This window comes from Cricetulus griseus, chromosome 5 (genome assembly GCF_003668045.3).
Source record: "Cricetulus griseus strain 17A/GY chromosome 5, alternate assembly CriGri-PICRH-1.0, whole genome shotgun sequence".
NCBI lineage: Eukaryota > Metazoa > Chordata > Mammalia > Rodentia > Cricetidae > Cricetulus > Cricetulus griseus.
The window spans coordinates 86,060,342-86,075,252 of NC_048598.1; the positions used below are offsets into that span (position 1 = coordinate 86,060,342).

General features: G+C 40.1%; 1 protein-coding gene across 6 annotated transcripts in view; it reads right to left on the reverse strand.

Moving 5' to 3' along the window:
* Positions 1 to 14,911, reverse strand: part of Thada (THADA armadillo repeat containing) — a 293,342-nt gene that overhangs the window by 244,688 nt on the left and 33,743 nt on the right. For all 6 annotated transcript variants that reach the window (XM_027417930.2, XM_027417926.2, XM_027417928.2 and 3 more), the window contains 4 exons: positions 11,916 to 12,051; positions 11,495 to 11,631; positions 8,901 to 9,059; positions 6,558 to 6,715 (listed from right to left, as the gene is read on the reverse strand). In XM_027417930.2, the coding sequence (XP_027273731.1) occupies positions 6,558 to 6,715; positions 8,901 to 9,059; positions 11,495 to 11,631; positions 11,916 to 12,051 (590 nt within the window). The remainder of the gene's footprint in view (positions 1 to 6,557; positions 6,716 to 8,900; positions 9,060 to 11,494; positions 11,632 to 11,915; positions 12,052 to 14,911) is intronic.

A 14,911-nucleotide genomic window follows, 5' to 3' on the forward strand; every position in this document is an offset into this window, starting at 1 on the left:
CTCTTTACAGGAAGCACAGTGGCACTGCTGAGCCCTGTGAACATTATCCACGCAAAGACCTTTTCAACTTAAACTGAGAAGCCACGTCCATTCACATTCCATTGTAGAGATACACTAAGACTACAAGTGAGGCTTAGTAAAAGTCCCGCCTAAAAGTCAGTAAGCAGCACTTTAAGTCAACTGTGGAATCTTCCAGGATGCCACGCCATCATTTCCCAACATGTTATGTTCTCTAGGTAAGATTAAGCACAAGGCACAACAATTAATTTTAATGAAAACATAATTGACAATTAGCTGTATTTGTTCTGAACAAAGAGAGCCACTGAACTATGCTATGTCCTTTGGGGTACTATGTTCCCTCCTTCAGCTAAAACATTTTTTTCAAAGCATCAATTTTTATCATTACACAAGTAAGAGGTTACTAAGAAGGTATTTCAGAACAGAGAAAGTAAAGACAAAAGGTCTCTTAGTTAATTCTTCTCCCTAAAACATTACAGATATTGCGACATACTTCAATAAAAACGAACACTATTCATGAAGGCCTTCTCTAAGGATTTGTAACAGTTCACTATCTTCTCCTTAAGCAGAGGTCATTCTTTTCATTGTTTCCTTTATACTAACTTCTTTCAAAAGGCTAAACTAAAAAGCATATAGTAAAAATAATGCACTCAGAAGTATGCCTGTGGGTGGTCTTTCTCAAGTGGATCCTCAGCTCTAGGTAATCCCAACCTTAGCAGTCAGAATAAAACTCTTAAGTACAAGAGTGAAATATAGACAGTTTTTCTTCATTTTATTTCACATTTAATCTCTAAAAACACTTGTGAATGTTTGCCCTTGCAGACATATAAAATCATTGTCAAGTGTTTTGGACATCCTGTCTAATTCTGTGGAGCTTACGAGCAGACAAAGAGGATGAAAACAGGACGTGTGACCTTAGTTGGCTTTCAGTTAAGTCCTGTAGAGAAAACACTGGGTGTAATGAGAGCTACACCACGCTTCCAAGAGACAAAAGGCCTGTCTGCACTAAAGTTAAAACAGAGTTCACAAGGGGGTGGGGGGAAGACAGTGCACACCTTTAATCCCAGCACTCGGGAGGCAGAGGCAGGAGGATCTCTGTGAGTTCGAGACCAGCTAATTCCCAGACAGCCTCCAAAGCCACAGAGAAACCCTGTCTCAAAAAAACAAAACAAAAACAAAAACAAAAACAAAACAAAACAAGACAAAAACCAAAAAACAGGGTTCATGCTCACCTATCACACAGGGTATATGTGCTGAGGTAGACCAAAAGAGAAGAGGCTATACATTAAACAAATAAACATTTACTAAGCAGCCGCCATTAACCAGACACTTGAATGGGTGCAAAGCTAACATCCACAGGCCAGGTTGGCAGACCCAGAATGCCCTAGAGGCTTTATAGTAGACAGAGGTGTAGGACAGGCAGGGAGGAGCAATGAACCCAATTCCTACAGGTGGGAGAGTAAGCAGGGTATTGGGCTCTGTGAGCAGCAGCTGGACAAAAACTTCCTATGGACATCCCCTCAGTGAACAGCCAGACTACAGAGAACAGAGTTGACTCCAACCATTCAGAAAATGGTAGCAATAGTAAGAATCAGAAACAGAACTTTAAGAACTTACCACCATTTACTTATTTGTGTGTATGTGTGTATACAGGGTGCCTACAGAGGTCAAAGGATGGACATGGGCCCTGGGGATCAACCCTGACAAAAAGCACTTAACACACCTAGCTACCTCTCTAGCCCAGAACTTTTCTAGTTAGTCTTTAAAACAAAAAGGGTCCCTGAAAACTCAACTGTTTCATTAGAAACCACTGAGTTTCTGAAGTTCAAAGAGTTTTCTTTTTGGATTGTGCTTTTTACAAACTTGTAACATTAAAAAAAAATTCTTCCAAGATATTTTATTATTATTTTTAGTTGAGCCGGGATCTCATTCTACAGTTCAAGCTTGCTTGGAACTCACTACACAGCTGAGGCTGGCACTGAATCACTGATGATCCTCCTGCCTCAGCTTCCCAAGTACTAGGAATACAGGCACAAGCCAGCAAACACACATCTCAGGATATTCAGAAGAAAATGAAGGTAAAAGTGAATAAAAAAATAAGATACTTATTTTTAATCTTAAAATCAAACATGTCACTATCTTTTAAATTTAACATATTCTTCTTCAGACTTTTTATAAAACTCTAAAGCAAATAGGCATCTCTTATGGATTTATAGGTCACAAATCCACAGGGGAAAACAGCCACATCCCATGGTCTCCAGGCATTTATAGCTTACCATCAAATAACAGCAATCTATAAATGTCTACTTTTGGTTTGACATTGTACTATAAAATAGGGATTCTTAATTCAAATTCTGATGTTAAAACAAAAGCCTTTCTTCTAAGCCTGGGAATGTCTACAGTCAAGAGACCCTAATTCCATTGGTTACATGAGATGCTCCACAAATAAACCCCAATACAATAATTAATGTTCAAAGCCATTCTTCTCCATTTAAATGATTCCTAACAATTAGGATTTTTTTCAAAATCCAAATATTGTTCCTCTACATACTTACAATGGATTTCTGGTGTGCTGACATTACCACAAAGTTCAGTGTTTGCTTTCTAGCAAATTCTTCACAAGAGCCATTTTAACTGTTGCCCTTCAGGCTTGAGTTTTCAAAGTTAATCCCAGTTTTATTTCATTAGTATATTACTTAGCTCTATGAGGTCACAGAACCACATATAAGTCTTCTTTATGTTCCTACAATACCCAAGTAGTAAGGCAGTCAATAAATAGGGACTAAATGATGTGTTCTCTTCTAAAGTTCACTGCAAAGCTTAAAAGTTACAACTTTCAGGCTGGAGAGATGACTCAGAAGTTAAGAGCACTGGCTGCTCTTCCAGAGGACCTGAGTTCAATTCCCAGCAACCACATGGTGACTCACAACCATCTGTAATGAGATCTAATGCTCTCTTTGGCATGCAGGCAGAACACTGTAGACATAATAAAAAAAAATCTTTAAAAAAAAGTTATAACTTCCATTCATTATATATCAATATACTTATAATTTCTAAAATCTAAAGCAATAAAACAAAAAAGGCAATTCCTTTATGACTTATGAATACTAATAAATGTAAATTACATTTATAATCCGTTACAAAAAAATTAAATAATGAGACAAGAGAGGAAATGCACCAACCAATCATTCAAATAATGACAGAGTCTACAGCGGGAGCTTTCTCTGCATTGGCAGTATGTTTGCTCACATGATTACTGAGGTAATCATTTCCAGTGGGTGTGCAGTGAAGCAGGTATGAAAATTTACTCAAAAGCCTCTTTTTAGAAATATTAGGTGAAATCTACAATGAAGTTGATATTCAATGTAGCAGTTGTTTTAAAAATCAGTATCAGCCAGCACACTAGAAAGAGGTCCAACAAAATCTCTCAGCAAAAGGTCAGGTTAGAAACCCAGACACACACCAGTGAGATAAGGCTGTGTATACTGCTCCCTCTTGAAGGGCCTCAACTTCCAGGCCTCAAAGTGGCTTTCTCTCTGCCTCGAGTATAGGGGCACAGGAAAGAACCTTTCGTTGTGTGACTAGAGAGCAGGAGGAAAGTCAGACATGTCACTGCTGAACACTTCTTGAAGGAGCAGGGGAGAGCACACTGCTTCACAAGAACTGCTCTACAGGCAGGATTAGGTACTAAGAAATTCAAAATAAAAGTTATCTTCCATTGTAGAGAAAACTGGCTTGGGTAATGGAGAAGGGGAAAATTCAACTTGAAGCAGACTTAAATGACCACTCAAAATAGAGCACAGTGCCAGGTAAAGCCACGATGGGAAGGACAAAATTGGGTTCCATCTGAGGGAGGCCAGAAACAAGCTCTGTGACCTTTGGAAAAGCAGGTAATGAACAACCAGCAGGGGTTTTGGTTTCCTCATAGCTAAGGGGGCTGGAGAGCAGCATGGGGATGGGTAACCCTTCCATGGCCCAAGCCCTGAAAACTCAGAACCACCAACCAGCTCTCCTCTCATAGAGCAACACAAATCTCCAAACCGCCACCCTGATTCCGGTCAGCCTGCTGTAAATCATTTTCATGTGTGTGCTATTTAAGTGGCCACCCCCAAACAGAGGCCATAAAATCTGGGCGCTCTTCAAAGAGCTGGGCGAGAAAGGTGAGAGAGGAGACTCTACCTAAGGGTCAGTATTTTAGCCACACAGAAATAAGTCTGGGGTAGTCACATTCATCTGAGAGGTATACTCTCAAACTGATGGTTTTGTCACCAGCTACATACAGCCAACGTAGCTTTTGCCAGGGCAAATGTGTCCTTGAACTTATGAATTTACCTTAGGTACAACCAGACACCCTGATGTAAACTATATTCTGTCATTTCCATTTTTAATTCTTAAAAGTATCAGGTACATGGGACTATTTCTGACTCACAGAAGCATAACTTAGAACTGGCTGTCATTCCAACACTTGGAAGGCCAGTCTGGGCCACATAACAAGGCCATGTCTCAAATGGAATGGATGAAGGGCAATTCTGTTCTTGCAAAAGGGGTCTGTTCCCAGCACTCACATGGAGGCTCACAACCATCTGTAACTCCAGTTCTGGGGATCTGAGGCCCTCTTCCAGCCTCCACGGGCACCAGAAATACAACTGATGCACATCTATATGACAGCAAATACTTATAAAATAAAACTAAAATATTTAAATTAAAAAAAAACTTTTTTTAAAAGAAGCAATTTTATGTTTAGAAAAGAAGAAACTCTATAGTAATATAAATGACATTAATGTCATGGACTATGTTCCTAAGCTAAGACATTGTTTAAAAGCCAACAAAACTAAGAGTAAAACTTTCCACAGATAACAGTTTCTAGTGGGGCAGTGGTGGCACACACCTTTAATCCCAGCACTCGGGAGGCAGAGGCAGATGGATCTCTATGAGTTCAAGGCCAGCCTGGTCTACAGAGTGAGTCCCAGGACAGTCAGTACTACACAGAGAAACCCTGTCTCTGAGAAACAACAGAGAACAGTTTCTGTTAACACATGGCAATTACATGGAGCCCTGATCCTTCATCAAGCCAGTAACGTCTTCTCAGACAGCTGAATGTGAGGTTAGCATGTAAAAAGCACATCGGTAGACAGTGTGGCTCATCACAACGCAGAGTAATGCTTTTTGTGTTAATGGGCAAGAGTCTATTTATTCACAACACTGAAGACTTCTTTAGTTTATGCGACAATTTATTTGTTTACTTTTAGGGTTTTCTTTTTTTTTAATCTCTTTTATGTTAGTTGCCGACTTTAATGTGGTTGTTCCACATAAATTCATTACAATACAAACTCTGGGGGTGATGGAAAGGTGTCAAGGCAAAATAGTTTTCATGGAGAGCTTTCAACCTTTCTCAGTTATAGTAGAAAGCAAAATGTATTTTCTCTAATTTGTCCTTGAAAAGAGAGGTTGACAAGTCAGGGGACTTAGCACAAGCTTACTTCATAACAAGATGGGGGATTTTCACCAGGGAAATGGCTGATCATAACCAGATTCCTCAGCTAGGAGCAGGCATTGGCACTATTGCCAGTCGGAGTCATGGCTCCAAGTAATTCTAGGACACCAAGGCCTATTTGATCTGGAAGAGACTGAGGAACACACCGCCTACAATGTGCTGCTCGCCTTTGCCCTGTGCTTTTCCAAGGCCTTGCAACATCACTGGCCCAGCTGTTAGCCAGATGCAAGTACATGAGCCAGTGTGAGAATAAAAACATTAGCATTATTTCCATGGTGCTAGTCACATGGTTATTGCAGGAATAATCAGCATTAACATACTACAGCATTTGTTTTGTTCTTGAATGTTGTAATACCCTGGGTGTGGGGGGAGTTATCTTTATTTGAAAAAGGTTAAAAATTAAAGTATGTGCTATATATCTTTGCTGGGAAACTGAGGAAATGGATTTGTTGAAACCATATGGAAAGGAAGAAGGAATCAATTAAAAACAAAAATCTAATAAATCTACAATATTTCCAAATGAAACGCTTGTGGTGAGTTAGTTTCTTGTAAACACGGCACTCAAGCCCTGAGCAGCCCCAGATGCTTAGCTAACTTGTGGTCTGAAGTGAAAGTCAGCCAAAAGCTTTAAGGGACTGCAGCTTTACTACTGAAGGGGGTTGGGGGGGAGGGGGGACACAACAACGACACAAGAGCATGAACAACCCATGTTACTTTTTATTCCTCTGAACTTTTTAAGACACGTGTGAGGTCTTACGAAACAGAAAAATCTCAGCTGGAATTCAAGTTTATGTATGTTAAATAACAATGTTGCAATCAAAAGTGAGGCAAATCTCTAATTATTGATATAAAATACTTTTTAAAATGCCATGTTTTAAAAATATAATGCAAGGTCTAATATCCTAAAAATTACCATGAACCTTTTTCAGTTGGCATCTGTAAAATATTTAAGGTTCAAACGTTTTTTAAAAGTTGATCTACAAATGACAGACTATGCTTTAGCCAAAAACCGATGCCTGAAGGAATGACCAACCATCCACCTTACCTGCTGCACTGTTAATAAGCCATTAGAAGATTCTGGCACAGGCCGCATGGGGAGAAGCTGGCAGAGTGTACCTAGAAGTAAGGCGACTTCCTTCATACTTCTCCAGCAGCACACCAGGACCATCTGAGCAGTGACATCACAGGTTTTTGTTTCTTTACCTTAAGGAACAAAACAAAAACTATTGCAACACCAGCTATGATTCCTCACACCCAGGTTTCTTAGAACACACTATTCATAATTTCCCCAAGAATGATCTGTTTGAACAAACCAATTTGTCATATGTTCTGTTTATTCAGAGAAAACAAAACAAAACATGCTAACATTTGTACAGTACACACTTGGGGGGAGCATGCTAATTTTTTAATTTGTTACTTTCAAAGACACTTAAAATGAATCATAATACTACCTCAAAACTTAGGACTAATATTTGAATGTTAATGAAACAAACTTCCCACCTCTCTGGTACCTATAAAATATTATACAGTTAAGTACTTTATTTTTAAAAAAAGTACTTCTTTTTTACTTTGGTGAGAATGGCTGTTTTATCAATTAAAGAGTGGATAAAAATGTTGCTGTTACTGTTTTGGTTTTGCTTTTCTATACACAGGACCTCCTCATGTAGCTCAGACATCTCAAATTCACGACTCTCCTGACCTAGCATCCTGAGTATTAGGATTACAGCATGAGAGAGAGGGAGAGAGAGAGAGAGAGAGAGAGAGAGAGAGAGAGAGAGAGAGAGAGAGAGAGAGAGAGAGAGAGAGAGAGAGAATTGGGGGAGGGGAGGGAGGAAGAGAGGTAGGGAGGAGAGAGAAGAGCAAGTGCTCTTAACCTCTTCGCTACTTCTCTAGTCCCTAAGCAGAACTTTTAATATTTCTTTGGATTTTAATGCACATGGATGCTTTGCTTTGCCTGCTTGTATATTTGTGCACCACATGTGTGACTGGTGCCCACAGAGGCCAAAGGAAAGCACTGGATTCCCTGGAACTAGAGGTACAGACAGCTGTGAGCTAGAGTGTAGGTTCTGGGAGCACCGGGATCCTTCAAAGGAACAGAGAGTGTTCTTAACTGCTAAGCTCTCTCTCTAGCCCCAAGATATAACTTTTAAAATCAATAGAAAATACCAATTATCTTTCTAAATAAATCACATGGCAAATAAGCTAAATGCCCTACTTATTTTCTTACCCTAGTTTTAAGTGTATTTTAGTACTGACATAAAAAACATTCTATTAAGGTAAAAAGGAAGCTAACAAAACCATTTATTCTACCTGGCTTCTAAAGGGAAAGCCCCCTAAGCTAAAAGAATAAATGCACTTACACATAAATACACAGTATGGGTATATATAAAATGGGAGCTGGGTAGAACCGAGGAAGAAATGGAACATGGCTTTATTCTGTTTTAAATTTATATTTCACTATGACAGTGAAAGCTTAGTTTTGTAATTTTACAATTGCAAAGAGAATTTTATTGCAAGTCAGTAACCCCACCTAGTGGAGAATACAGCAACAGGGTAAATTGCTAAGAACTTCCTTCTTGTGATAACTTTTTTAGTAACACCTGACAGAGCAAGCAATGCAGACTGGAATTCTGGTGGCTTGGTGTAAGACAGAAGCTCACATTCTGCTTTTAAAAGGATGCTGACCCCAAGAGCTCCCACAGAAGACACCAGAAACTGTGCAGCTGGGAGAAGGTGAAGCCATCACACCAGATCCACCATCACATGGCCCTACTCTTACCAGCTGGGCTGTTAAAGAGTTTTATCCTCCAAAGTTTTGTGTTATAGCATCGTCTATGTCGAACTAAGGCATACCACTTTCTGATAAAGCTCTTATAAAGTCATTCTAAAACATAAATTAGAAAGAACAATCTTTGCTTTTCAGACACACTCTGCGAATCTGAACTCTCTTTTATTATATCTAACAGGCATTCTAGGGCTGGAAAGATGGCTCAGCAGTTAAGAGTGTGTACTGCTCTTAAAGCACCCAAGTTGGGTCTAGCATCCACATCAGGAAACTCACATCTGCCTGTAACTTCAGCTCCAGGAGCACCTGAAACCTCTGGTCTCCACAGACACCTGTACTTAGGAATGCACACACACACACACACACACACACACACACACACACACACACACACACACACTTTAAAACAATTTTTTAAAAAGACAGTCTACATAGTTTATATTACTGAGATACTTATGGTCAGTGTACAGTAGTATAGGCTTGCTGGTACAACACTTGCTTAGCATGCCTTACAAGAATTTGAGTTCAAGTCCCAGAAACACACACAAAATAAAACAAAACACAACACCCTGCTGACCACAATATCAATTGCATGTATCTTACCTTTGATTTCTGCAGAGCTATCAATATTTGAGACACTGGCACTCAAGTCCTCCAAATCAAAGCTATCGCATTCTTTCAGTATTTTGGCTTGGTTGAAATAAGCGTTAGTATCCCGTGGCTGAATCTCATTGAGAATGACTTGCAAGCGGCTTGCTGACTCTGAAAAAAAGGTAAGTATGCAAGAATGCCAAGCTCCATGTTGTGCAAATTTCCGTGAACTAAATCAGTTGCTGTAGTTTCCAACAGCCAACAATCCCTGTGCTCACAGGATAGCTAATATGAAGTTACTTCCATAGGGTCTTCATGATTTAGAGGGTGCTCTTAAGATACCATAGTTTAGGCTGAAGACAGGACAAATCGCAGTTCAAACATCCACTGTTAAAGGCTGTGATCGCTGTTTTCCTTAAGAGTTACAGGGGTTAATCATGTGAGAGAAGGACAGTAAAGTTTGCTTCCCTCGCCTACAAATTAAGTTATCAAGATTGAAAGATAAAGATGTGTGGTAATAGCTAAAAAAAAAAATCAACACCACACGATCTTTTGTAGCATAGGCATATAAAAATTCCGTATTTGGGGCTGGAGAGATGGATCAGAGAGAACACTGACTGCTCTTCCAGGGGACCTGGGTTCAATCCCCAGCATCCACATGACAGCTCACAGCTGTTTGTAACTCCAGTTCCAGGGGATCTGATACCTTCACACCAATACACATAAAGTTAAATAAATTATTTTTTAAAAAATTATGTATTTGGTTTAGAAAAGCAAAAGATATGCCCTTCTCAGCATGATGTACAGTGCTAATGTTTCATGAAGTATCTTTTAGTAGACTACAGGAAGGCAGCCCTCTGTTCACTGTGAGTCACCAGTGCCTAGAACAAACCTGGCTCAATACAGAGGTTCAGGGAATTGAGCAGAATGAATGGGACAATGGATGGATAGTAAGAAGTCACCCAAGGTCTAATTTTTAAAAAGTAACAACAGGTAACCAATCACATGGAATGAAGGGAACAACCTTAGAGGAGGTATAGATGGCACACATCTATTGAGGCACTGTGGGAAACACACTGGCCCAAACTGTGTTTGTAGGCATTCAACCAACACATTAGTTGCCTCCTTGCAATTTTGTCAAAAAAGCAAATTTTAACAGCCAGGAAAAAAAAAAAAATAACACTACTATCCAGAACAAAATTTTAGGAATCCTACCCATCTAACTAAGGCTCTCAGAGAAGACCCTTTTCAAGGGGGTTCAGAGTATATAGCCTATAAAACATGGAAGAAGCAAAAAAAAAAAAAAAAAAAAAGACTGAGGGGGTTGTGGGAAGGCAGAATTCAGGAAAAGTCTATGAGGTTAAAACAGTATCTAAGACCAATCTTTTTAAATTTAAAATCTTTTTTACTCTTCTAAAATTTTCTTATATTCTTTTCCCTCTCCCACAACTGCCCAGCTCCTCCTGTCTACTCTTAAATAATAACAAAACCTCTTATGCATACTCTACAAGATCTACCTACATTAGGGAACTGAAATAGTCAAGACTGCTCATTCAGAATCTACCAGTAGTTGCCTGAGCCAAGTATTAGCAAGATGTACTAAGAAAACTAAAGTCTCAAAATTTGGTAGCTTAGCATGAGTTGAAATAATGAGCTGTCTCAGTATCACAAATCTTCACTAATTTTCACCACAGGCAGGAACGCACAGGCGCCTTTCCTGTAAAGTGAGTTCCATGAAGGAAAGCTCCTGGTGAGAAGAACATTGGAGGCAGGCTGGACAGCAAGCAAAGGCCAAGCCATGACAGGATACGATCGGAGGGCACTAAAGTATCAAAGTGGGACAGAACAAAAGGCTAGACTATGTGCCATTCAAATGATAAATTACATGGCTATGAGAAAATAATTTGAACTTTATTAAAAGGAAATGGAAGAAGGTGAGTAAGAATGCAGGGAAATCCATAGGGAAGGACCTAGGATAGCCTAAGAAAACAGAAAATGACCTGGAGAGGGGAGAAGGTGCAGAGAAAAGGGAAAGAGATGTGGGAGTTTTAAAGGGCAATGCTGAAAGCAAAGGGAAATGCACTGGATAGGGGAAGCGAGACTGTTGAGCAGCCCTGAATCCCTGGCTTGCCTGCAGATCCACTGCAGGAACAGATGCAAAGAGGCAGGGATTAGGGAAAAGCAGACAAAAGTTCCTGAATTTAATTACGGAACTAACGATGAATATAATTTTATAGCATACTTTGACCATATTCCCCTTGCATTCCCTCTCTTGTCCTCACACCTACTGATCCCCTTCTCTGTCCCAACTGTCCCTCCCTCTTCTACTTTCATGCCCTCCTCTTTGTCTTTGTAACTCAGTGAATTACTTTAAGTCTGTCTGTGGGAAGATGGGAAGTTTGTCTACAGGAAGAGAGGACCTTACCAGTGTAAGCATTGTGTACAATGTCTTTCCTGCTGGGGGCTACTTTTCAATAGTTAAAGTATTACTAAAAACATCAGACATATCATGACAAGAAAGGACTTTTCCCTAAGTTTAGCTTTTCTACCTCTCCAAAGGAATAACAAGATAGAGAAAGACAATGGTGCTGGCCTCGTCTGCTCACCTGAGTCCGTGTCCATAGGGATGAGGCCTTCAGGGGAGGAGCTCTGGATGACAGGAGACACCACAGCAGACAGCCTGTAGGACAGCAGCAGAAGTCCCTCCACCACTGGCCTCCACTCACTCACCAACCGCAGGTCACTGCAACAAACACAGCAGAGACATTATACTAAAAGGCAAAAAATGCAGCTTAGAAATGAAATTAACACAAAAGAGCAGCTGAAAGAATCTGTGGCTTGAAACTGTGTGATATATGAAATATTAGGGATTTAAAAATATATGTATACGTGGATAGCTAATTAAATCTAATTTTCAATTATTTTTAAGACAATGGTAACGCTCCTTTCCCAAGACACACTCCAGTAAGAAGGTAGATGCCGGACATAAGTGTGTTTCTGAAACAAGATAGCTGTGGATATTCTTACTTGAGAGGCAACTTCTGAAAAGCTCTTGTTATACAGTGGACTCTCCCATACATTGGAAATGAGGATGCAGCCTGAAGCAGAGAGTCCTCGGCCTGAGATATTTCATCCTCAAGATTTTCCATCAAGCATTTAATGACTAGAAAAAAGCAAACAGAAACAATAGCCTCAGTTATAAAATACACTTATTGAGTAAGGTCAAAGTATACAATTTCTGTTGGATTATTAGATTGAAAGGGGAAATGTAAGGCAAAGATATGGCATATCTTGTTCAGTTAGATATTTGACACATTTCTGACAATATACTAGTTCATTTATAATGGATAGAGTACAAGTGACTAGATCAACAAACTTATAACAACTTGGTGCAATCCATCCAGAGAAACATCAGGGATGGATTAATTCTTGCCCAGCCTTCTTCAATAATTTCAACAACAAATGTATAGACAAAGAATATATGCTCATCAAATACTAGTTGGATGCCTAGAAAGATACAGAAAAGCAAATGTTTTTCAAATTCTGGTCTTAAGAATACTCTACACTCTTGAAAATTTTAGAAGACCCTAACTAAAAAAACAAAACAAAAACACATTTATGCCAGGCAGTGGTAGTGCACGCCTTTAGTCCCAGCACTCGGGAGGCAGAGGCAGGTGGACCTCTGCCAGTTCGAGACCAGCCTGCTCTACAACAGCTAGTTCCAGGGCAGTCCAAAGCCACAGAGAAACCCTGTCTCGAAAAACCAAAACCAACCCAAAACAAAAAGCTAAAAAAAAAAAAAAAAAAAAACACATTTATAATTTATTTATAGAAAACAAGCACACCCGACTCAACTAAATGTTATACTAGGGCAGTGGTTCTTAACCTTTCTAACACTGTGACCCTAGTTCCTCATGTTGTGGTGACCCCCAACATTCAGATCATTTTGTTGCTATTTCATAACTGTAACTTTGCTACTGTTATGAATTGTAATGTAAATATCTGTGTTTTCCAATGATCTTGGGCAACCCTGTGAAAGGGTCATTCGACCCCCAAAGGGGTCGCAGCCCACAGGTTGAGAACCACGGTACTAGAGGTTTTCTGAGTGCATACACATGCACATATGTGCATGTAGAAGCCAGAGGTCAATGCTGGATACCTTCGCTGATCACTCTCCACCTTATTTTCTGAAAAAGGATCTGTCACTGAACCTATGGGTCACTGAGTCAGCGAGGCTGGTTGGCTGGCTGGCTTTGGCAAACTCCCTGTCTCTGCCTCCCCAGGCTGGAATGACAGATGCTCATTCCCACATCTGGCTTTTTAGGATCCCAACTCAGATCCTCATGTGTGCACATCAAGCAAGCTACCAACTGAGTCATCTCACCTGCCCCTACATCAGAGGTTTCAAATCAAATATTTTTCAGGGGTGGCCGCACAGTGGTGGCACACGCCTTTAATCCCAGCACTTGGGAGGCAGAGGTAGGTGGACCTCTGTGAGTTCAAGGCCAGCCTGGTCTACAGAGTGAGTTCTAGGACAGTCAGAGAAACCTTGTCTCAAAAAAAGATTTTTCAGGAGTATCAAAGCCTGTTACCAATTTCTAGTTAAGACACTGTTAAAGAATGGAATGCATTCACTTAATTGCCAGTATTAACGATGATATTCACTCTGAACCAAACCTTTTAGATAACCATTAGCCAGGTGTCAAGCTCCAGGACCATGTAGCATGGACTATTTGGTCAAAGATAATATTTAGGAACAGTATAATCAAGATACAATTCAGACACCATGCAAGTCATACATTTCAAGTGATGAGTTGGGTCAATAAGATGGTTGGTTCCATGGCTAAAGCAACTTCAAACCTGATAGCCTGAGTTAACTCTCCAGGTCCCATGTGGCGGGAGAAGAAAACTAACTCCCAAAGTTGTCCTCTAACATCCACAGTGTTACATGCACGCATGCACACACACAGACACACACATGCACGCACGCACACACATGCACACACACGTGCATGCACACAAATACACACAGGCACACATGCACGTGCACACACGCATGCACACATACACACACTTGCACGTGTATGCGTGCATGCACACACATAAATGCAATACAAATTAGGAGTGTACGAGTCAACTTTTTCTATTGTCAGATATATGCAAATATAAGCATTATTCTAGAACATATTTACTGCCCACTGATACATACACACACAAAACTTAAACAAAAACCTTTATTCAGAAGCAATAGTCACTCGTCTCATGGTAGCTCTACCCTTGCTCTATGCTGAGTAACCACTGACTTTGGTCCCAATAGATTTGCCTATTCTTAGCCAGGTGTGGTGGTATATACTTGTCTATAATCCTAGAACTAGGGAAGTTGAGGTGAGAAGATCAGGAGCTCAGGACCAGCCTGGCTACATAGCAAGTTGGAGGCCAGTCTGGTCTATATAACCAGTCTCAAAAAAACAAAACAAAACAAAATTCTAGACAGTTTCTATTCTAGTCATATTATTCTAGACAGATTATAAATATAATAAAGTAACATGTGGCTGGCTCTGAGCACTTGTCATAGTGTTTTCAAAGTTCATCAAAGCTGTATCAATAATTCATTCTTTCATATGGATGGAGCCCACCCTACAGGCATAACATATTTTTACTTATCCATTCAGCAGCTGATGTGCACATGGCTGATTTCCACTTTCAGGCAAGTATGAATAATGCTGCTATGAACATTCTTGTATGGTTCTTATCTGGGCTTATGCTTTTATTTCTCTGGGTATTTATAGGCTGAATGTATGCACACCCTCAGCCGTAGCAGTACATATTCAACAATATTTGTAATTTGGATGTTTCTATCTCAACATCCCACTTGAAATGAAGTCTTTCCTCTCTGTGATTTTGGTCTACATTTCCCTTCAGCCTGGTGGTGCTGAGTGTTGCTTCCAGTCCTTGCTGTTCGCTTGCCAAGCATGCACAAAGTCCCAGGCTCAACTCCTTGTACTGCACTGCATAACTGGGTA